This window comes from Hippoglossus stenolepis, chromosome 7 (assembly GCF_022539355.2).
Source record: "Hippoglossus stenolepis isolate QCI-W04-F060 chromosome 7, HSTE1.2, whole genome shotgun sequence".
Taxonomy (NCBI): domain Eukaryota; kingdom Metazoa; phylum Chordata; class Actinopteri; order Pleuronectiformes; family Pleuronectidae; genus Hippoglossus; species Hippoglossus stenolepis.
Genome location: NC_061489.1, coordinates 14,567,316 through 14,592,483, shown reverse-complemented (window position 1 = coordinate 14,592,483; position 25,168 = coordinate 14,567,316). Strand labels below are relative to the sequence as shown.

The following is a 25,168-nucleotide window of genomic DNA, read 5'->3' as shown; positions in this document are numbered from 1 at the left end:
AGGATTAAAAAGTGAGACTGTTTTGTTGTGATCAGGAAATAAGATCACATAGTAATCATCCTTCAAATGTGTTCCAGAGATTAAATATGCCTGTGAAATCAAATGAAGAGCATGCTACAGCATTTTAACTTCATTCACATTACACTGCAATGCTGCATGTACATCCTTTAATTAGGATAAGGTTTAATGATCTGCACAACTATCATTTTTCCAAGGTAGGCAGCTGTTACCACGGCTCACCTAGGGACAGCTCACCCTCACTGTCCACAGCATGTTAGGTTGGATAAACCAATAAAGCATCCTTTTAATTATTCAGTGGACCGAAAGCCGAGGCTTTTTCTTTTCCCCTTTCTGTGTTGCGGTCCAGAATACATGATCTGTGCCTTCGCTCAGCTCCATGGAGTATTTCGTTTTTTACACAGCACACTAATGCGTTCTTTCATAGAGCTAAAAGTGGATAGCGGGAAAGGGCAATTACCTCATGTACCGGACCTATAAAAAGAGGAAGTAGTGAAATCACATGCATTATCTAGACTGATGCTGCAAAACACTCTAAAAGCCAGAAGCTATCGTAACTAGCAGATAGCACGATGGTTACTGAATGTATTTTGCACCAAAATATTTTTGTAAAGCTACTGGATCATAGATCTCTTCTTCAGCTATCAATCCCACCCCCTGCCATTTCAGGTACCCCCATTCGATGTGATCCTACATCTTCTTCCAGGAAGTAAACAGGTTAGAGATCTGTGTGTGTGTGTGTGTGTGTGTGTGTGTGTGTGTGTGTGTGTGTGTGTGTGTGTGTGTGTGTGTGCGTGTATGCGCGGATGCTGTCTGGCAGAACACTAGAATCATTCCACATCAAGGATGAAAAGACCAACTCTCCTTTTATCTTGTCTGTGACATTCTGAGGTGACTGCTCCTTTAAGCTCTTCTGATTCCTGCGTGTTGTTGTTCCATACACCTGGTGATGAAGTGAACAGCGAAAGTGAACCTGTCCCCTTTGTTCCATAAAGATAGCTCGCTGTGATTTAGCAGACAATTATAAATAACCACTCTCTACCTATATACAGCCAAAAATGTGTCAGTGTGCACTTAATAAACGCCAGGGCCAGTGGACGGTTGGGTTCCCTGAACAGAACATGAATAATTCTGAGTTAAGATGCAGTTTTGGAATCAGCTCAATGTTCTGCTCTCCGTGTTGGCATAATTGGCAGATGTTCATGTTTGGGGTCCCTATGTGTGAAAAGAGCATGCATAAAAGATGTGCCTTACAGTAAAATTGTCGAACTCTCCAGCTCTCTGTGGGACCTTGAGTTCATGCTTGCCATGTAAAATACGACGCGGCCATCATCATTTTGACAATGATACTGAATTATTAAATGGTTCTTCTCTGTTGGATAATAAAATATATCCTTGACTCAGATGTACTGGATTGTAGTGATTCCTTCTTTTGAATTTGACTGTCAGAAATTAAATCTGATTGGAAACACATTTTAAGGGGTTTGATTCTTTTTCTCCTGCCTAAACTGTTTTGCACACAGAAATCTCAATAAATCACTGAAGTAAACTAGGCCACAGAATCAGTGTTGTCTGATGATTCAGTGGCTCCAACAGCAAGTCTGTGGACAACTCATTTCTGTAAATAACGAATGGACATTCAACTGTAGTACGTACGTAGCTGCACAGCGAATTAGGTCAGCGACTGTGTCATGGCTCGTTCATGTTCATCAGCGGCTAAGCAGATGTGTGGATGTCACTGAGATATGCACATTCATCTACTTCACCAGCTGGGTGGCCCTATTACGTCTCACATCATAAATCTTTGACACGTAATTTGTCACAATCCCTCAGGCTGGCTCCAGAAATGAGCTCTGCCGGCTGTGAAATATACAAAAGTTTTTTTAGCCGCTTCTCTGTTGCCTCAAAAAGATGTGTCAGTCATTTTGTGGCGCATGCCCCCTTCAGTGATTACTTTCATTCACATAATGTCCACAACAAATCTGTCCCCATCGGTTTCTTCCATGTTTTCATTGATTTGGTTTCTCACTTCTGTTATTAGTGCTCGAGATTGTTGTCAATCCGTCTCATCTAAGTGGCAGAGTCAATCAAAAACTATATCTCATGCTAACACGTGGGCGTAAGATGTGATGTTTTATATTAATAGGATAATAAGGATAAATCAGTAGTTCTCTGGTGTTTCTGTGGCAGGAATTCACCCTTCAAACTTTGAGCTGATAAAATGTTTTTATACTAAATGTAGTTAATTATGTTTTGTAGCACATTTTAAAACCTGCGTGGGTGCCGTGGCTATTAAAGATAACTCAAAAAGGCAGCGACTCCTTTATATCCTGGTCTATGCTGGTGAAATCATTCTCATTCTCTGATGCCTCCTCCTGAATATGATGAACCTTTCTCATCCAACAGACTAGACTGTATATACAGAGCTGTTAAATCAAGTAGGATATAACACCTTTTGTTTCCAACCTTTAATCCCGATGCTGTAAACTGTGTGTTTGTGCTATACTCCCGACTCTCAGCCAAATAACCTCTGCCCATTGTGGGCAGAGAATATACGACAGAAGTTAACCTGAGTGGAATAGAAACCCTGACCTCTCCCACATAAACACTAACAGAGGCTTGAGTCAGCGGGCTGTTAGTTTGAATGATATCTCAATTCTCTCTCTACCACCTTGGAAAAAGAAACACCACCACCCCCTCTCCCCCCCTGTCAACAGCAGTAATTCAGATATTTGTCGGATGGCTCATAACACCACAAGGCTTAGAGGGTCTTGGTCTGCATGTGATTCGTGCAGCGGAGGCGTCTTTAAGATGCTGCAAACGGCAAAATGCAGGACATCCGTGGTAATCTCTAAAATGTATCCCAGAGGATTAGAAGATTTTGTGATCATATGTAATTGATTCTTTAACTTTGCCAGATCAGCATTCTGTACACAAGCGCAAATGGAAGCAAAAGCATCCAGTTTTCAGCAGTGAGAAGGATTATGCGTTGGATTTATTATCTATTTCTGGTCAAATGATGATTGGTATTTCCCCCCCCTCAAATGGACCCAATTAAGAATTCTCTATGAATCATGAAGGGGTCATGACTTAGTTCACCAGTGTCTTGAGGCTCACATCCAGTAATTTGCATCGAAAGACAATCATGGTGGCACGAACATCTGTGATCAAGCTGCAAATAGGAAATTGTAGACAATAAAATAAAAAGAAGTATTTTAGAAAACATCCAGTGGGATAACTATAATAGTGTATAGAATATTTTGTGAAATTATTCAACCAGACAAATATTACGACATTTAAGTCTTAAAGTGTAAAGCCCAGCTAGATACACAAATACATGCATGATCTAAATATTTGGATCTTTAAACACCCACTGTAGTGTTGTGTATTAATTTGTTTACCAGCTAACATCAGTCGTAAATTAATTATGGACAACACAACAACAGTCTCATGCACTAAGCGAGTTAACCTGCCATCAGCAAAGCAGTGAGGAGCTTTCTGCAAAGATCTGCACATTTTTCACTTACAGGATGCCCCCAATCCCCAATGCACACACACACACACACACACACACACACACACACACACACACACACACACACACACACACACACACACACACACACACACACCCACACACACACACACACACACACACACACACACACACACACGCACGCACACACACACCGTACACTACATTTCTCAGAATTAAAATGCAAAGCTTGGTGATGTAAGTGAATCTATGAAGAAGGAATTAAAATCACATAAAATATAGTTATATTTAATAATATCAGAATTTACTACACCTTTAAAATTAACCATCCTTTATAGAGCGCAGCCTCTATTTTGAAATATGTTCATGTCACATAGCACAGTATTCTGCATGGCTTTAAACAGATATCTCACTTATATGTGCAAGTTAATTATGCAGAATTGAATCATTAAAGAAATGGATAGTTTCACTCATAATTTTTCATTTTCACTGAGCAAGATTTCTCCCCTCTTGGTGTAGTTTCTTAATATTCGAAGCATGAATCAGTAACCCACCTGAGATGTTCATTACCTGCTCACAGACATTATGCTGACATGAACTTCTCCACTTCTTTTCACCGCTCTCTCAGTAAAGGCTGAGGGTAAAAGCTATAAGAAGGCGATATTTCATTTTGCGTTAATAGCCGTGCCAATTTTTCCACTGCACTCTCTCACATAAAGGGCCCGCTGGCCACATTTGGAGCAGATTTCAAAAGGCACGGGTCCTGCACGCAGCTACATTTCCTCCAGCATTATCAATATTAAGCAGGTGTGTCCAGCGCGACAATGGCATCAGAAGTAGAATGTCTGTCGTAAGCCTTGTTGAGATAGGAAAAGTGCAAAGAGGAAAATTGTTTTTTGTGCAATGTTATCGCTTCAGTGTCAGTGCTGGGATCAAGTGATTACAGTCAGTGTATGTGTTTCTCGCCACACAAAGCCGAATGGCAGCACAACGCCTGTCAAAGTACGGAGCCATAAAGAGCTCATGGAATATATGGACTTGGCACATGCTGCACGAGGCTTTGTCATAGTTGTTGGATTCTCAACCCGACCCGGGCTACTCAGCAGACTTCAGGAATAAATGGATGTTACAATCCATTTTTAGAGAGAGACATTTCCCATTTGGCCGGGGCAGGCTGCACGACTTTCCCTCTCACATAGGGATGGAGTTGAAACTACTTGGAGTAAGACTGGGATTCTCGGCAACACGTCTGACTCATAACTTTTACAGCCAGCGGCTAATCTGGGCTGACGAAAGCACATCTTGAATCGTATAACCATTCATCTGAGAGGGCAGTGTCAGCACAGTGAGAACTTGATTACGGCAGATGGAACGCAGGGAGGGACATTAAGCAGGATGTTTTTAAATAGATCCCCTGCAATATCATGAATTTTCCTACATGTTACAGATAGTAATATAAAGAAGAGAGAGAGAGACCTTAATGACCCTCTCTCTCCCTTATCCAGGACATTTTTTACGGACAAGCTGCGCACACACAGCAACTTCATTCATGGAGGACCACCCCAACCCCCTCTCCACCCCCCACACAGACTGTTTGTCGCACTGCCATCAGGCCGCAGGTTCTGCAGCATCAACACCAGCAGTATGACGTTCTGCAACAGTTGCTTCCCCTAAGCTGTCAGATTCTGAAACAGCTTGTGAACCACCTCAACACACACTCACTCACACACGCTCAAGCACGCACACACACACACACACACACACACACACACACACACACACACACACACACACACACACACACACACACACACACACACACACACACACTGTTATCATTTATTTATGTTAGGTTTAATTATATTGGTTTTATATTGTCAGGCCTTTTTATACCACAATATATACCATATATACAAATAACACATATCAAAGTTTATTAATACTATTGTTATCATTATTTTCATATATTTGTAATATAGTATTTTAGTCTAATACTATATTATACTTATGATACACAATAACATACTTATATTATCTTTACTATATACTGTTTGAAATACAATTACATTTTTTACTATTACTATTTTACTATTATACCAACATATATGCTAGTACTTTCATCTCTATATGCATATTTTTACAATTAGTGGTACAGTGACATTGCACTATACATATATTGTGTATTTATTACTAATTGATCAAATATTTGATCATTAATTAACAATTAACATATTGGGTTATATACATTAATAACCACAGTTCTATTCTCTGTTTTTAATCTGTTATTTATTTATTATTAATTCTGCCAAACATGGCTACTTTTTACTGTTTACATGTGGATGTGCACCTTAATCACCAGTGATCCCACGCAACACACCCACCTTCATTGTCTCGTTCTGTTGTTTATGTTGTTTGTTATGTTGCACTCTTTTTGCACTCTGGTCTGTGAGGAACAATAAACCTGAGATTTAAAACTTTTGCTTTAAAATATACATGGATTTTTTCAATAACACCCTTAAAATAGTCGTCTAGTTTTGACAACAGCAAGAAAAAAGCTGCATAGTGTCTGCTTCACCTGCACAGCAGAGTTTGTTGAAGATGTGGCGTCTTCTGTGGGAACCAATTAGTCACGTTGAGGTGCGATAGCTTCGGGAAGGTGCGAGGAGCGAATGACAAGACTTCAGATGATATGTGCTCACTGGTGGAAATCTGATGTGTAGGATAAAGGAAGATTCTATTCAGGTTTATTTTGTTTGGTTAATTTGCCTTCTCATGGTTCTCATAGGCACATTGAAATAGTTTGTAGTTCCATAGGCCCTCCTGTGTCTCTTTTTGAATTGCTTGGTTCCATGCGATGCACAGCAACGTCCCTTCAGCAGTTTCTCAGGAGTAAGGTGCTCCGGGGCTTTAGTGCCTCAATAAAATTGGGCTATACCTCTGATGATCCGACCCACTACAGAATGCGAACCATACACCTCACAGAAATTTACTGCTCCCTAGAATGTGATACCAAAGCAATTAGTGTCGGAGAGATTGGTAGACATGAAAAATCCGTACAGCATGCCCAGGAGCCAATACAAAGGCAATGCATCTCAGTTTTATGGCCCCATTGCTTATTCAGTCTTGTTTGGTGTTCCTCTCCAAGACTCCGGAGTCAGTGGGGAATTATCCTGACAGGACAATAAATTACTCATGCATTTAGCATAAAGTCTCCCGGTAAAGATTAGACTATAGGATACTGCAGTGACTGGAGAGCAATATAAACAATTCCCAAAGGGAAAATGTTTTCGCTTTTGGTGATCAAATCAGAGAAAGTCACACACGTGGCTAAAAACTGTATAATAGTGTGTTAATCAGGACGTCAATACGAGCCACCACCCCCTCCACCCCTCCTGCTTCATCAATCGCAGTATATGTGTCAATTTATTCTGCTCCCGAGCACTGCAGGCTTTTCAATTCATTTGTATTGACATATCTGTAACTATCTTTACTAGTTTCTCCATCTCTCATATCAGCGTATGAGCGGTAATGAGCGAGGACATAAAGTGTCTCTTTAAATAGCAGTGACATTTTTTCTCGGGCGCTATCAGTCCTCACGCAGCAGAGGCACCCTGAGCCGACAGTAAATTCCCTCGGAGAGACGGCTCGGGTCTGTTTATGTGGCGTAACAAACAACCCTAAATGTCAATGAGCGGACTCGCTCTGTGAAGGACACCAGAGTGACTCGGCCGCATTATTTGCCACGAGTCTGAGGGATTACTTGGATGCCTGTAAAACAGCATGTAATCTAGCAGCCTGTGGGGACGGAGAACCAGCCTCGCCACAGTGCAGCGAGGAACAGGCTTCTTAGCACAACACACGTGCACACACAGATATGCAGACACACGCACACAAGAACAAAGGCATGCACACACACTCAGAGGAAAATTCTGTCTGGGAAGCTGTTGCATCCATTGTTGTGCTTGCTTGTCCCATTGGATTGAAGAGCTTGGTTTATCCACTTATGTACGGAGTTTAGTCTTAACAGTTTTAATTTCAGCTTAGAGGGGCGAGAAAGATGCAGATTCACCGCAGAGAATAGAGGAGGAGCGCCACGTGTCCAAATAAGCTCTTTTGTGTCCTCAACAATTTTGTTGCTTATCTTACTGTGTACAGCTCCATAATTTATTTTATTTCATACTTGGCCAAAGAGGACGAAAAATGAGAGAAATAAATAATGAGTTTAATTATTTTGTCGTCCTAAATTAATCTTTTCTTATCTATTTCACCTGAATTGTCACTTTTTTTTCTCTCCGTTTCTTCAGGTGAAGCTGTTGTTCCCAGCTTAAATGTGACTGCATAGCTCTGTTTTGTTCTTAACGACCACTCGAAGCACTTTACACCATGACTCACATTCACTCATAAACACCTCCATACTGCGTTTCCCATCTTGCTCAAGGACACTTCGACATGCAGGCTGGAGGAGGCGAGGATCAAACCGCAGACCTTCCAATTAGTGGGCGACCTGTTCTTCCTCCTGAACCACAGCCGCCTCATTTACTGTTTACAAATGTCTATGTCTAAATTGAATAGTAAAGGGCAAATAACAAAAAGTCATGTAGTGTTCAGAAGAGTTCTGCTTGCAGTGTTATTGCAGGAGGATTTGGGACCTGATGGTGAAATGCTGAAATGTTTCGGAGAGCAGGAAAAATGTGCATTCAGAAGCCCAGAAGCTACGATGCTAACATTAATCTTACATTAACACAGACAGGGTTAATCCCTTCAGTTGTTATTTTCTAATCACACTACATCTCTTTTCTCTGCCTTCTTCCACAGGTTGGTTCTGAGCACCTTCTCCAGAATGAACACCAACTCCTCGGATGAGTTTTTCCAGGCCACCAACCACGCAGAGCAGACGTTCCGGAAGATGGAGACGTACCTGCAGCACAAGCAGCTGTGTGATGTCCTGTTGATAGCAGGGGATCACAAGATACCGGCTCACAGGTCGGTGTTAGCGCTTCTGCCTGCCTTGATTTCATTAATTACGCTTGCATCGGCTTTAGTGTAGAGTTACATTCAGGCTGTGGTCTGGGCAGCAGTTCACATGTTGAGGAATAAATTATTATGTTTTGAAATGCAAAGGCAGATTCCTCTGATTTTCAGGTGACAGCTGATAGATACGCAAACCCATTCTTCACTTGCATGTAAACAATGTTCACTGCTGGGATCTAATTACACCTCAGCCCTTCCTCATTCCCACTGTACATTTGATACAAGGACGAACACTGTGATCCGCTACACCGAGCTGTCAATATTTGGCCATCCAGCCCCCTGGTTGAATGGCTAAATTGATGTGATTGCACAACATCCGCTGAATGCTGAGAAGCATCGTGTCCACCGAGTGCAGGCACTTGTACACCAGCGTATTTTGTTCATCCAGACTCATGAAACAGAAACCAGAATGCTCCACAGAGAGAGAGCTGGAGAAAAGTATCAGTCACTGACCTAGTTGGGTGAAATGAACAGTTCTCTGACTGCCTGTCTCAGTGCCGTTTTATATTTGCTCACAGGGCATAACCAAGCACAGCAGGGATGATGTATAGACATAATACATTACACACAATATAATAAATTTACAGTTTACTGTGTTGAAGTGTTGAAAGTGTTTAATTTTAAATGGGTACATGGACATTTCTAAACTGCAATCTTCACTAAATACCCTGCAATGTCAAATGTTCTTAGACATTTTTGCTGTTTAAAAAACATTCTTAAAAACCACAAAATGAAATATCTTTTTAACTCCGCTAAGGAGGTTATGTTTTCGCCCCCTGCCTGTTTGTTGTTTTTTGTTTGTGAGCAGGATTACACAAAAACAACTGAACATATTTCAACAGAACCACAAAAACTAAGAATCCAGTAAATTTTGGTGTGAGTCTGGTTAAATGGGCAGATTCAGGAATTTATAAAAAATCGCTTTTGTAAATATTGCGACATAGGGAGATTTTCAACATTTTCCTTGATTCCTCGGAGAATGATTCATGGTTCTTAATGAAAAAAACCCAGACATGTTTAGGGGACTGATATTTATTAGTGTGTGCAATTTGCTGCAGTTTCAAATAAAAAACCAGATGTATTGAAGTTAAATGTGGTTTCATGGCAGATGCAAGCACTCTACTGAGTGCCATAGTTTACAAAAGCTTTCAGACTCTGTGATCACGGACATCCTCTTGGCTTTAATCATTGTTGAGAAAACATTGACATAGTTAAGACATAGTACATATTTGGTCCCACAATTTACATTGCAAGACAGGACAAAAAAACCAGAAAAACCAGTGAACTTACTGCAGACCTCCATGGTAAAATTCAGCTTTGGTGTGACAGGAAAAACATTTTGTAAAGCTTTGTGTAGCCAGGAGCACAGTGGCCTCTGTAAATGAGAAATATAGGTTTGCTCACTGCAGGACTCTTCTTGAGTTGCCTTTTCAGCCTGTTCTGTCTGTTCTAAGAAGGATTCAAGGCATTTTTGAGTAATACCCAGAAGACAACTTGCCTTAAGGTTGCCCAATGGCATTTGAAGGAAGAACATTTTGTAGTTTGATGTAAAAAAGAAAGTACCCTTTGGGCAGAACTCTAAGGATTATTTCTGGTAAACTCCAAGCACCACTCATCATGTGGCTGATACCATCCCCAAGGTGAAGCATGGTGGTTGCAGTATCGTGATGCAATGCAACTAAATACAGAAAGATCTTTGAAGGAAGCCGGCTTCCCCTCTCTTCACATCCTCTCAGTATGACACTCACCCAAAACATAGGCTTACAGCCAGGACAGCGCTGAAGTGGCTTTAGGACAAGTCTCAGTCTGTCCTTGAGTGACCGAGCCAAAGCCCACACTTAAATCGCACAGAGCAGCTGTGGAAGATGGCGATTCCCATCCAATCTGTGGGAGCTTGAGAGGATCTGCACGGAAGAATGGGATGAACTACCCAAATCCAGATGTACAAAGCTCGTAGCAGACTTACAACTGTTGCAGAAGGGGGCCTCTACAAAGAAGTGTCTGGATCATTTTGTCAATGCTTTATTGTGGGTCTGTGTGGGCCACTGGGGGTTTTAGCAATTTGTATCTATTTAAAATAATCTTCAACACAACTAAAGGGGCGCTTAGAGAGCACAAATCTCCACCAAGGATAACTGTCTATCACGTCATGTTAAAGAAAGTAAAAAAGAAAATCCTGGATCTGCTCCAAAATTTAATGGGTTCTTCCTTGAGTCATGCTCCACCCCTCCAACAATATTTCCTGGACACCGGTTCAGTAGTTTTTGAGTAATCGTTGCGACAGAGAGAAACACAACCTCCTTGGTGGGGGTCATAAAGCGTATAATGTGTCTGAAAATATTAGAAACCAATAGATTATGCAAATGGCCGACTGTTGGACTGTGTCACTTGATCTCAATTCCCTGTGAAGCCATATGATCTCATTTCCCCTTCATGATTCAGCCACTGTGCTATGCGAGCAAGACAAACGAGTTAGCGTAACCAGAAGCACGAGTCTGTGGGGTAATTTCATTCATCATACTCTGACAAAGTGGAATGATACAGAACGTGCGGGTGAACAGTAAGTTACTCAATATCTCACAGTGACCGAGCAAAGTGTAAAAGCACACGAGCGGCTGTAGTTCTTGGAGTTATCACACTTAGGGGATAATGTGAAGAGACACCCTCTCTCTTATGATTGATTCACTAATCACTTTAGATAGTTAGTATAGGTCTCCCACATACAATTTAAATAATGTCCAGTACAAGAGCATTAATCCATGATCTTTTCTGTATGGCAGATTGGTCCTGAGTGCTGTGTCGGACTATTTCGCAGCCATGTTCACCAGCGACGTGAGGGAGGCCAAGCAGGAGGAGATCAAGATGGAGGGAGTGGATCCAGAGGCGCTCAGATCTCTGGTTCATTTCGCCTACACTGGTGAGTGCTCATAAAGACGTTCACTAGCTCTTGTAAGTCGTTATGAGACTTCTGAAATCCAGCGTTATTAAAACGGATCAATAAGGCAATTCATCACTGGGCTGAGCGACATGGCAGCACTTCAACATAAAGCTACTTTATTTTACCAGACAAATTGCCCTTTGATAAATCCCCCTGCTCTGTGTATCTGAATCTAAATATCAATTTTCACAATATTTTTGAATACTCTGACAAGAAACTATTCCACAATAAATATTTTTTTATTTAATTTTAGTGCAAATATTTACCATTGCCTTGATTAAATACTTCTCCCAACTGCTGTGTTACCCATTTACGGCTACATAACTTAAAGAGGCATTTTTCCTGTCCCGATATTGCAGGTGTCCTTGAGCTGAAAGAGGAGACCATTGAGAGTTTATTGGCGGCAGCTTGTCTCCTGCAGCTTCCTCAAGTCATCCAGGTCTGCTGTAACTTTCTGATGAAACAGCTTCATCCCTCCAATTGCCTGGGAATACGCTCCTTCGCAGACGCCCAGGGCTGCGTGGACCTGCTAAATGTGGCTCATCACTACACCATGGTAGGACGCAAACATGTTTACATTTACATGGGTGGGCTACATTATTTATTTTGTAATAAGGAATTGAACTCTCAGAGTACAGAGAGACCCCAGCAGATAGCAGACACAGCAGTGGAACTAAAATAAGGTCCAATCTCAACACTTAACTTAATACTATTTTTCTCACATAAACTCCGATTACACCCTCACGACAGGTGAGAGGCGACAACGGTCTTGTTGGTATAATAATAATAATAGTGATAATACAATTTACTTCAAAGCAGCTGTTACAAAGTGTTTTGCAAAAAGGACATAAAGAACAAAAATATGAAACTAACTCTAATAATACAACCTCATTTAAAAGTAATGGCATAAGAAAAGGATAAAAGAAACACAAGTTTTGGCAAGAACAAGGAAATATAAGTAATTTGGTAAAAGTATGTTTTTGCTGAACGGCCAATGAGTGGGTTGATCACTGTTCCTCGGGCAAATCAAGTATCAGTGTTGTGATCCGCTGTACTGACTCATCAGTGGAGCAGTCGAAACACAAAAACTCTTATCATACCCTCCGTGACAACCACTGTTATTTTGTCAGTTCAGTCAGGAAACAATATTTATAGATGATGTCATGGATGGATATACTGTTCACAACACATTGTAGTATTTGGGGGTATCCTCTGTGTGGAGATTAGTTATTTTAAATAACCTGTCATAACCTTTCAGGAAAGAGCTGTTGGTGTCTTGGTTATTTATATCATCTAATTTCAGCGAGGAAATGAGGCGATGGGCACATTTGAATAGAAATTGAATAGTTTCATGCTTGCACGTTGTCTAATTTAGTTATATGGCTGTCAGTAAGAGATACCTCCTTGCCGAACATTGATTACTGCACCGCCAGCCTCGTGGAAATGTGATTTCTATATATCTCTGTGTGGAAAATTTGCATTGGATTAAGATTCATGCACATATTTGTCAGATAGCGTCTTGCTGGCCACGCATAGGGGACAGCACAAGGCAGGGCCTTATCTCCTAAAGGACATCTGCTCAGCCTGTTTACACAGAGCCCCATCCAGGACCAGGAGGTTAATCTAATCATCAAACAGCACAAGAGGGCCAACTTCCTGTTCAGTCCCTTCAGTAACGAGCAGGGAAAGCAGTGGGCTTCCTGGAAGTCCATCCTCTGGGTTCTGAGCGGAACGAGTTGTGTTTTGATAAGCGTGTTTTTCCTGGTTGAGAGTGGCAGCCAAGATCTGTCTCTGACATCCTTTTCCTGTATGAAAAAGTCGCCCATTTCATGTCGCACTGGATGAAAATGTAATGTCTCATTGTTTGAGATGACAGGACATCTTTTCAGCAATAAAGAGCAGCCAGCACAGCAAAACCAGCCACTGGTTTTCAATGTTTTTGCAGATGGGTGTTTATCCACGGCCTGTTTTGAAAGAATTCATTCTGAAACGCCAGTAATAGGATTTAACCTTATTTTCTAGATTCAATTATTTTCCATGGTTTCATGGCTAATCCAAAAATACATTCGTCTGCCACAACATTAAATCCAGTTACCGGTTTTTAATGATCGGAGTATTTTTATTCATAATATTTGATAACATAATACAATCATGATATTAGATAAAATATTTCAACAAATACTACAGGATGTTTGGAATTAACCAGATGAAGTCGTCTGTCCCTTTGCACCTCTGCAAATTAGATGGTAATGGAAAAGTTCTTGGACGGTAATTCTCCCAGCCCCCCCCCCTTTGATTAAACATCAGCATTGCTTCACTTCAGAAAACACTGTTATTACACAATTAGTCTTTGGCACTACTTTAATCAATATGTATCCTCTCCCGCTGATCTTGTTTTCCAAGCAGTTTGCCCAGCAATGAGTTTGCCAGCATCTGAAAACACATCTTTTTAAATGCTTATGAAACTCCGTTGAGCTTTCAATTTTTGCATCCGCTGTTCTGGGAGAGTAATTGCAAATAATTGGTCTAAAGCAATGTCAAAGACTTTGGTGGAATTTCCCCCGCAGCATTACCACAACAGATCAATAGATGTCCCTCATTTCATTAAGCCTGTCTGTACTAAGCTCTTGGAACCTGGTCTCGTAATAGATCGGACCAAGTCACTGTAATTTGCTGCAGGTGGATGATCAATAGCGTGCTTGTTTTGTGTAATTGTCGAGCATCCACTCTAGAGTGAGAGCTTGATTTGTCAAAGTTATTCTGGGAGCTTAATAATTAATGCTGGGCCATCTCATTTAGAAAGGAAACAGGGTGTGATTACAGCCATGGATCGCTCTGCATGTATGTGTCTCATGTGTTTTAATGTTGGACATACCATAGAGGTGGAGAGGAGGGAGGGTGTTTTATATAGCATCATCTCTAATGGAACTGGAAGAGACAATGTCCTTGAGGAGGTAGCCATGCAGTGCTGTAATATCGCCCGGGCTTCTGGCCAGTAAGTGGAAGATCAATCTTTAGGAAAGCAATAGAGAACAGCTTCCGCAAAACTTGGAGCTGGACACCATGTTGGCGTAATGGTAATGCTGGTGTGCAGTGCCTATCTGTTTCTCATTAAACGGCTTATAAAGGCTCAGCAGTGCCATGTGATCAGCAGCGAAAAATGGTTTATTAGCTTATGAAGAGGCTTTTTTCAAGATGCTTTATGCCAGATTGATTTGTAGCTGGCTGCTGTGCGGTCATTTGATTTTATGAGCTAAGTGAAGCAGATGACAGTTTCATCTCTACCTCCAAAATTTCAAGAGGGGATCAGTTATGTTAGAAATTGTAGATAGAGACGTCTAAATTGGCATCAGCTATCTGCTCGGATTCAATTTTCAACAATTCTCTGCCCTTGTGACATGTTGTCCTCATGATAACACACACACACACACACACACACACACACACACACACACACACACACACACACACACACACACACACACACACACACACACACACACACACACACACACACACACACAGGGTGCCGGTTAATGACTGATGATTATCTGCCTCCTACGTGTCTCCCATGTTCCAGGAACACTTCCTGGAGGTCATTCAGAACCAAGAGTTCCTGCTGCTCCCCACAGCTGAGATTGTTAAGCTGCTCTCCAGCGATGACATCAACGTTCCCGACGAGGAGACCATCTTCCAGGCTTTGATGATGTGGGTGCGATACGATGTGCAGCATCGACAGAAGGACCTCGGCGTCCTGCTCGCCTACATCCGCCTGCCTCTTCTTCCTCCACAGGTGAGATTACAGAGGTGGTGGCTTAAAAAAAGGTACAATCAGGATTATACACTGGGAAGTGAAAAAAAAAGGTTTTGCTTGAAAAAAACGTTAATGATTCACTGAATAGCAAAATAGTTGCCAGTTAAAGTGTCAATAACCCATTTGTTAGTGGCTGAAGTGAAATAACTCTCCTCTCGCAGAGATAAATCAAAGAGGCAGCATGACAGCAACACATGACATTTTATGTGCGCTGTCAAGGACATCGATTTGTAGCCTGGTTTGAATTGTTATTGACTGAAACTCATGTTTTATGAATGTCTTGTTTTTAAGAGGAGCAAATATTTTACTCTGTCATCCAAATTTGTATAACATCAAACACAGATAAGCCTTTATTGTAGATAAAAGGTATGAACATCTGAAAAAACGAAAAATGCTTTTCTTCCTAAACTAATTATTCCATAGTTAAGCAGTCTTTCATTGTCTCGCAATGTCTTTTTATTTAATAAAAACTAAATGGATGAACAAGATCAATACATATATGCATAACTTTCAGTCACATATAATATTCAATAAAACCAAAAACTACTTCATCACATCTCAGCCCAGGTTTAATAGTATATGGAGATAAGTCACCTAAAACTGAAAAGAAGGTGTTTTCCAAAATAAGATGTGATGCACTGCTTAGGAAATGCATCCAGATAACTGCACTAAATACAAATGGTTTAAAATATATTAGTTTGCTGCAGAGAAATAAACAATATGTTATCAGTTTTTATAATAATGTTTTTAGGACTGACTTTGAACCCATCTGAATTTATATTTTTACAAGTCCGTCTTATAAAACATATCCTTGTTTAACTTAGAAAATGGATTAATCTTTGAAGTAACAGAGATACAGAAATGACTGATATCTCTATTCTGGAATGAAATCAATAACTATGTAGCTCAGGTTCTGGATCGCCATCGCATCACATCCCATCTAAAGTTTTCTTTATATTAACATTAAAACAGTAAAACCCTTACGACAGATTTCTTGTAATGTAGCTCCTTGCAGATCTAGAAAACAACAAGATGTTCTCTGATGATCTGGAATGCCAAAAGCTGCTGATGGAGGCCATGAAGTACCATCTCCTGCCCGAGCGACGACCCATGTTTCAGAGCCCCAGAACCAAACCTAGAAAGTCCACTGTGGGAGCACTGTACGCTGTGGGAGGGATGGATGCCACCAAAGGTATGAGACATTTAGTAATGTAACACATCAACGCAAGCTTATCTGAATAATAATACTTTACGTGTCTGTGGTTTTAGGTTCGACCACCATAGAAAAGTACGACCTGCGGACAAACACTTGGGTCCAGGTTGGAGTGATGAATGGACGGCGGCTGCAGTTTGGCGTGGCGGTGATAGACAACAAGCTGTATGTGGTCGGAGGGAGGGACGGACTCAAGACGTCCAACATGGTGGAGTGCTACAATCCGATCAATAAAGTGTGGTCCACCATGCCGCCCATGTCAACACACAGACATGGACTAGGTAAGTGTGTCACACTGTACTTCACTTATTTCACAAAAAAAAAAGTAAGGAGGAAATACATTGAAAGAATTTTCCTATTTTCTCATAAAAACGAAATCAAGTCAGGACACTGTTTCAAAAAGCTAATCATGTATGTCAGTATGTTAAGGTCTGACACTTTTTTAACTCCACTAAGGAGAAAATGTTTCTGTCTGCATCTGTTTGTTTGTTTGTTTGTTTGTTTGTTTAGTTTTTTAGCAGGATTACAAAAAGATTTTCATTAAGATTTGTGGAGGGGTGGGACCTGACCTAAGGAGTAAGCAATACAAATTTAGCAAGAATCTGAATTGGTCTCTCCCCCCTCCACCTTTTATTCAACATTGCGAAATATTACATTTTTTCAAGATTTCTAAGAAAAGGATTCGTTGATCTTAATTTAAAAAAACAGACATGTTTAGGAGACTGATATTTATGAGTGTGTGCAAATTGATGCAGATCCAAATAAATATCTAGTAAAGTTAAATATGTTTTTCATAAGGAGATTGATGGGTCTTGGTGGTGGTATGCATATGGGTTTACCTTTTAAGATAAACTGATAAAGACTTTGTGAATAATATAGTAAAGACTCAAATATCCTTGTGTGTATATTTCTAAATGTTTATGTACATACCCTCTAATCTTTCCTTACTTCTGTCAACTATCATTATTATTATTATTATTATTATTATTATTATTATTATTATTATTATTATTATTATTATTATTATTATAATATATAAACTACTGTTTTCAGAGGGTGTTCATGATAAAATACAGTTCTTTCAATCATTTCAGTGTTTGAAGTTTCCACTCCGTCGTGCTTCCTGTAGTTCTTTTCCCAGAAATTTCCGGATGCATGCTCAGAAAGGGTCACAGTTGGCATGCTGTAAAAAAAAAATTACACATGTCTTTTTGAGATAGACCTTTGATATTTTCCCCTTTCCCCTATCAAAGCTTGGCAGGCTGTGCTGGCCCTGCTCTCCTTTACCCTTCCCAACCCAATAAATCTCATATCAGAGGCATTTTGATTCACAGTTGAAACAGTCTGGCTAACAGAACGGGAAGATCTTGTCAAAGCGTTCTGTGTGGTTGGACGTATCAGCGAGCCCAGGAGATCACACTGTACAGATTACCTGTGTCGTCTTTCATCTTTCCTGTAGCAGCTATCTCTCTCTGCTTGGCTTGTTCTGTGAATATTCTGAGTCTGGATATATTAGGAGCTTAGTGTCTACCAACATCCCTGCGTGCACGGCCCCTTCCTGCTGTGTGCATTACGGGTAAAGACGGGAGAAAGAAAAATATTTATTCCAAAACCCCTGTGCAGTAATGTAAGCGAGCCTCAATATGAGAATTGTTTGTGCCCGAATGTTTTGTGTCATTCAAGGTTCTCTGAATGTGGTCTTGCCCTCGTGCTCCCTCGGCATAATTGAACTCCCACGAAAAAAGGAAATAAAGGGTGGTAATATAAAAATCCATTGTGTTAAAACATCCTTTGAAAACCACTTTCCTCTGTGGTTTGGGAATGAGGAATAACAATGCAGTTATTTTTTTATTTTATAGTCTTCCTGTTTTTTGGAAAAGATTTGGTCAGCTCTATGACTCACTCTGCTCGGTTCTAACAGAGAAATATACCTCTCCTTCAGCTCTCTCCAAGAAACAAGGACATGTTTGATTCGGAAATGCCACTTCATTTATTTTAATAGTTTTGTGAGCAACATGTGGTTTATATTTCCTTTTGCCTACAGGATGTGTCATGATGGGAGTTTGAAAAATCTTTGTTTCACTAGCTTCAAAGAGGTTATTTATGTACAGTAACTTCAGCTTTGATTTTTGTTTGAAATACTATAAGTCATTACAAAACAGGTGGATGTTGTAGCAGAACCACAAACTCTCAATTCATAAAAACACACACACACACAAACTCACAATTTAAATACACTAGTGCCTGTTGTAAACCGGCCTGTTTGTAAAGGCTGTAACAGTGACCTGCAGTAAATGAGTCAGGTCATGTATAGACATGCTGCTGGACCCTGACGCCTTGCAGCCGTTCACCTGTTTATTCAAAGTTCAGTGGAGTTCGACGCAGAACCCCGAACAGGAGAATCAGCTGTTGTTGCCATTGTTGTGAACGTGCTGTTGTCATAATCGACAATGTCTCTTGTGTTGGGTCATCCCAGCCGCCGCTGTCGCTGGTCATCTGTTTGTTCAAAGTTTATTAAAATCGAAGCGATCTCGTTTCCTAGTCAAACCCAATTCAACACTGCATTTCCTTGGACCTGTAACAATACACTCTCCAAGTGTGAAGCCGAAAAGATGAAAGGTTCTCGAGATTTGCGAGATTTCTGGTACTACTAGATAGAACAAAAAGGTTTCTACCTTGTTCATGATTGCTTGCGATTATAGAATTCAAATCATGTAATGGTACAACTTTTCTTCTTCTTTCACAAAACCATATAATAAAACAAAAGGTTTTGCTCAGTAACATTTATCACCTGTATCCATTTTTGTAGGCATCGCTGTGCTGGAGGGCCCCATGTACGCTGTCGGCGGCCATGACGGCTGGAGCTATCTCAACACAGTGGAGCGCTGGGACCCGCAGGCCAGACAGTGGAACTACGTGGCCAGTATGTCGACACCACGGAGCACCATGGGAGTCACAGCACTCAATGGAAAGTAGGTTGGACTTTTTATTTTTATCACACCTCCAGAATATTGTCAACATAACCTTTTGATAAGAAATGTGCAACTTTAAACTTTTGGGCAAATGATATTTGTCTTTCTTCTGCTTTAAAATATCATCTTGCCTGAGGTTGAGTTCACTGGTATTTGTTAAGCCCCAACAAGCACAGAGTACAGGCAATTTACACTGAAAAGGAATAATACTGTTTGTGCATGACTTTGAAAGGGCTGCCAAGAGGTTCAGTTTGCTATTTAAATGCATTTAAACTGCATATTCCAGTACTGTAACAACCACACAATACCAGTGTTCTTGCACACTCTTGCATGTTTTGTCCAATTTGTTTAGTTTTAACAAGAAAATCATTATCTAACATTAATTTGCCTTTTTGTGAAATTCAGTGTCAGAAAAAGGTTTTTCCTTGCAAGTACAATCTGTTTCAGACTGAAAAAGAAATGCAGATAGTAGATTTAATCATCTGCATGTTGATTTGCAGACAGTGTGAAACGAATTACCATTACGAATCTAAAAATCAATAACTGTATAGCTGCCTTGTTTGTAGAGATATTTGGCACAATGTGTTATTTGGAATGGAGCATGCGGTAGAACAGGCTCGGTTGTGTAACAGTGCCCTGGAGAGGCTAAGGTGCAGCATTAGTTTGGTAATAGTTTGACAACATAATGCTTCTTGTGGTCTGTGTGAGATGAACTGCAGTGTGGCTGCAGCAGCACGGAGCTCTTCTGATTAGCGTGGTAATTCATGCAGTGTAAGCGGAGTCTATAAAAGCAAAACAGTTTGTATATTTGAAAGTATTTAATGCCTTACAACCCCGTTTGAGAGTAAATTAAGCAAAAATAACGCAGCTCTCTGTCTCATTTAAATATGTCTGTGTGCTGAAGGAGAAAAGAGGCCGCTGCTGCTCGGCTGCATCCAGCATTCAACGTTAAAGTCGATGCTGAGTTATTTCTGCATCTAGGTCAAAAATAGACAACAAGGAAACTGTTTCCCTCGCCTCTACTTTCCTACTGTCGGGCCTGTGAGCTACAAGCACTTAAAATACTGATGTGATCTTTGTGGCAGAGAACACTCAAGGAAAGGGCCTTTGAAAAATGCTATCCACTGTGTACTGCTGTATCTTATAAAATCTGTCACATTGACAATGTTCTGTCACTGTTTTTTTACAAACATCTGACAGCTGAGTTCAGCTTCTCTTGCAGGATTCAACAGGACTGAACATCCGTGTCAAACACTGGAGATGTTGACGCCGTTTTGTTTCATTCCTCAGATTGTTTGCAGTCGGTGGTCGAGACGGCAGCTCGTGCCTGAGGTCGATGGAGTGCTTCGATCCGCACACCAACAAGTGGAGCATGTGTGCGCCCATGGCCAAGAGGCGAGGAGGTGTGGGTGTGGCGACATACAACAACTTCCTGTATGCTGTAGGCGGACACGATGCCCCTGCCTCCAACCACTGTTCTCGACTCTCCGATTGTGTTGAGAGGTCAGTAAACGCTTCTGCCCTGGAGGAAATAACTGACACACACAAAAATGTTGCGTAAGCTGTTGCATTTGGCCGAGCTCAGTAAGGCGTGGCTGCTGAATTTCTCATGAGAACAAAGTAGAGCTAAACTCCTGGAGATCTCCACCCTGTTCCTGTATTTTCAGACCTGTCAGTGTTGCACTACATGTTACTAAACTCAAGAGATCATATTTTCCACACTTGGTTATATTTGATGGTATCTGGCACCATCTGCTGGACATGCTGGTAAAATAACACACCAGCAGAGAACCTTCATTTGTAATTCACTGCTCAGAATAAACAGTGGTGCAGTGATGAGCGCCTCGCAGCAAGAAGGGTTTGAACTCACACAGCTCTTTCTTTGGGGAGTTCGCACGTTCTCCTCATTTCTGTGTGAGTTTTGCTTCCTTGCACACCTAAGACATGGAGATTGGGTTAATTGGAGGCACTAAAATGGTTGTGAATGGTTGATTGTCTCCATGTGTCAGCCCTGGGATGGACTGGTTGTACCCCACCTCTTTCCCTATGTCAGCTAGTATTGACTCCAGCTCCTCGGCGACCCTCAAAGGATAAGCGGTATAGATAATATATGCTGATGGAGGGATATATACATATGCTTTCCATTATGTTCATATTTAAACATACAGTGCAACAATATTCTTCAATAACTAATTGATGCCATTTTGCAAGTGGAACTGAAACAAATCTTCCTCAGCAAGGCAGTTTTATTTACAAAGCACATTTCATACACAGAGGTAGATTCAAGGTGCTGGACGAGGACATTACAAACAAAGAATCTAGAGAATCAGAAAGCACAGTTTGAAATAATTTTTAAACAAAATAAAACAAATAAGAAATAAAAAGGATCAAATCAGTATAAAGAAAATGTAAAATAAGTCAAAGAACTATATTCACAAAACTAATGATAGATAGATAGAAATGTGTAAAATAGTTTTCTTAACCCCCACAAATAAATTTGGCACATAGATTTCTCACCATCAATGCTGTTTCTTTAATTATCCATGAACCTTTTAATAACTGAGAGGATGCATGTTTAATACTTTCTGATTGTTACATATTGTTTGGGCTTATTATTTATAATGTTTATTATTCCTGGAGTTAAATAGACCCACAAAGCAATTTTAAAACTTGATAAAAAATATTTGATGCATCAGCATTGTTGTTGGAACTTTTAATATTTTAATCAGAGGAATAAGTTTGTTAAATTGCATCATTTTGATTATATCAGTTCCTATCCAGTCCCACATCTGTGTGAGTATGGCTCTTTTCCTTATTCTGCTGGGATCTGTTATTTAAATCCACTATTTCATAATTATTTTCTTGGCACATTATGTTGCAAGCATTAGGTTATTTTGCTTAAAAATGACAAAAACATTTGAATAACTTCATTTCATTGAATTCATACAAAGTTAGATCAACACAGCGTCTTTGTTTTCCTCATCGAAGTGGCCAACATGGTGCAAAGGACTTTTTTTTTTGTGTGCAGCAGCTTTCCGCCCTCGCTGATGAGTTCAGGTCTCTGTGGACCCAGCGTCCACCAGCTGCTGTTCCAGAGACAGTTTTGTTTTTAACTTTCAATTTGGTTCTGTGTCTACAGTGCTGCAAAGAGTTCCCCCTGGTGACCATTCACACAGCTGTGATTTATAGTGAACATAAGGGTGTTTGACTTCACCATCCATAATGCAAAAACAACCATTTGACCAAAACAGTTGCATTTACAGGTACGACCCAAAGACGGACATGTGGACGACTGTGTCCTCCCTCAGCATTCCCCGCGATGCAGTGGGTGTGTGCCTGCTGGGCGACAGGCTGTATGCTGTGGGGGGATATGACGGCCAATCGTATCTGACCACTGTTGAATCCTATGATGCACAGAACAACGAGTGGACTGAGGTAATGACACAAAACTAAACCATTTGTAAGTCAGGTAACGGGCTTAAAACATTAAATCCCTATTGTGTTAATATAAATAATAAATACTGCCATGCACATTTTGTTTTAAGGAACTTTTGACATTTTAATTGGATACATTTTAATGAGATTGTAGGTTGTGTTTGCACATGTAACATCAGGGTTCCACTTAATGCCTGTCAGGAAGACAAATCTGCTGAAGTCAATGAATCCTATCAATATTTTATAGCTTGCTTTTCTCTTTTTGCCTCTGTAGCTCTCGTATTTGTTTGCTTTTTATTTTTTGAGACGGCCTCAGATGAGAAGCTGCATGTTAACCTCTCTGTCTTCCTGTAGGAGGTCCCTCTGAACGTTGGCAGGGCGGGCACCTGTGTGGTGGTGGTGAAATTGCCTTGAGTGTTTTGTCTCATGACAGCACAGGAAACAAGTGAGAGAGTGGGCAAAGAAAAAGTGGACAAACAAAACAACGGATCAAGGACACCTCCTTCGAGAGTCGTGTTTTCATCATTATTATTTTTTTTTGCTCTAAATCCATGATTTTTCAGAGGGAAACACAGACTGAGCCTTCACCCATTGTTTCTATCATTAGTGGACATGTCTGCCCACTGGGGAGGAGCTGTTCAGAAACTCTGCTCCGCTCTGCACATTCTCCACATTCTCAACCGATCAAGAATTTTCATAGACTTGGCGAAGCTGCAGCGAATCAGTGCCAAGCCTTTGTTGTTGCTGGTTTGTTGCGCTAGTTTTATGGAAAGTTCTGCGTGTGTCTGTAAGATAAAATGTAAAAGTTGCATTTTGAGTAAATGGGCCGAACTCCAGGTTACGTTTACATTTATACACCAACATTTCCTCTCAGTGCCATCACATACAGTATATTTTTGGGGTTTATATTTCCCTTTATAGCCACTCTGATGAAAAAAAAAGAAGAAGTTAGAAATGTAATGTACCAGTGTCTTTCCTTAGTGGGTGGTCCAAACAGATTCTCTTTAGCGATGAAGAAACCACTGTGACCACTGAGGCTGATGAGTTCGGGAATTAAATCAAACTTTTTGCTGAATAATAATAATATATTTGGACATTTTCTTTTTTTTTTATTGAGCCTGTAGCTGCAGAACACCAAAGTCATTTGCTTGTCTTAGAAGAGGTTTTGTTGCGCATTAAATAAAAGTTTACAAAATTGTGAATTACAGAGAATATATCATATTGATATTTCACATTGCTGTGTAATGTTTTTGTGGAACTACATTTGTTGTTGCCTAAACCAGAGCACTGGTGACTACACATGTTATTATTCTGTTGGCTTCATTTCTGGGCATGCGAGGTGAGCTACTGTTTTTGTTTGATTTTTACAGTATTACACATGAAGATCATTGTCTCTTCAGTATTGTAGGGGACTCAATGCCTTCTTGATCATCACATACACGGCTCAGATGTTGGATGAACCCTGAAGAAACATCAAACTGGGGCTCAGTGTCACCGGGTGCATCCACAGTGCTGTTTTATGTTTTTTTCTTGGGTGCAGCACTTGAAAACCAGACACTCACAGCACTTCCCTAACGTGACTCTGATTAGACTTTTTAGATTTGTCAAGCTGCTCATAAAAGTAAACATTACCGACTTGCTCACGATGAGATCTATTTGTAATTGTAATTATAAAATGTTTTTTGGGGCCAAATGTTACTTTTTATGTTTTTATCATAATTTTGTACAGCATGCGAAACCTATAAATAAAAGGACTTCAGTCTCCTCTGCATGATCAAATCCATGTTTAGAGCTGAATGTGGTTCCCTCGGTGGGCAGATCTTTCATTTCTCTTGTTCTGCTTTAAGTAAACTAAGCTCGCTCTTTCACCTAAACAGACTGGGAAGCTACTTTGATGTCAGAATTAACCTCAGTCTTGTCGTCGTCACTGCAGCCACTTCTTGAATCGAGCGAGCATGTTTGTTGGTACAGCTCTGGGCAGCTTTTTATTTCCTCACCAACAAATTGAGGACCAACTGCCTCTGCTTGCCGTCTTTTTCCTTCGTTGTTTACTCTCCAAACAGTTTCAGTCCCTCCACTCTCCGCTCGCGTGTTTGGTTAGATTACAATGGTTTCTGCATACAAAGCGCTGTATTATGTGCCCAGAAACCAGTCTGTGTTTTTAGAGAACACAAACATATTAGGAACACATTACAGCAAGATCCCCCCTTGTTTCACAATCCATATCTCAGATGAGGCTCCCTCACTAAAC

The 25,168-nt window shown here is 40.5% G+C and overlaps 1 protein-coding gene across 2 annotated transcripts in view; it reads left to right on the top strand.

Annotated features, from left to right (window-relative positions):
- klhl4 (kelch-like family member 4) overlaps positions 1–24,686 on the top strand; it is a 31,888-nt gene extending 7,202 nt beyond the window's left edge. For both annotated transcript variants that reach the window (XM_035160555.2, XM_035160554.2), the window contains 10 exons: positions 8,330–8,497; positions 11,326–11,462; positions 11,843–12,039; positions 15,064–15,276; positions 16,303–16,489; positions 16,567–16,791; positions 19,320–19,482; positions 20,773–20,985; positions 22,746–22,917; positions 23,272–24,686. In XM_035160555.2, the coding sequence (XP_035016446.1) occupies positions 8,355–8,497; positions 11,326–11,462; positions 11,843–12,039; positions 15,064–15,276; positions 16,303–16,489; positions 16,567–16,791; positions 19,320–19,482; positions 20,773–20,985; positions 22,746–22,917; positions 23,272–23,331 (1,710 nt within the window). In that variant the 5' untranslated portion in view covers positions 8,330–8,354 and the 3' untranslated portion in view covers positions 23,332–24,686. The remainder of the gene's footprint in view (positions 1–8,329; positions 8,498–11,325; positions 11,463–11,842; positions 12,040–15,063; positions 15,277–16,302; positions 16,490–16,566; positions 16,792–19,319; positions 19,483–20,772; positions 20,986–22,745; positions 22,918–23,271) is intronic.
- The last annotated feature ends 482 nt before the right edge of the window (positions 24,687–25,168 follow it).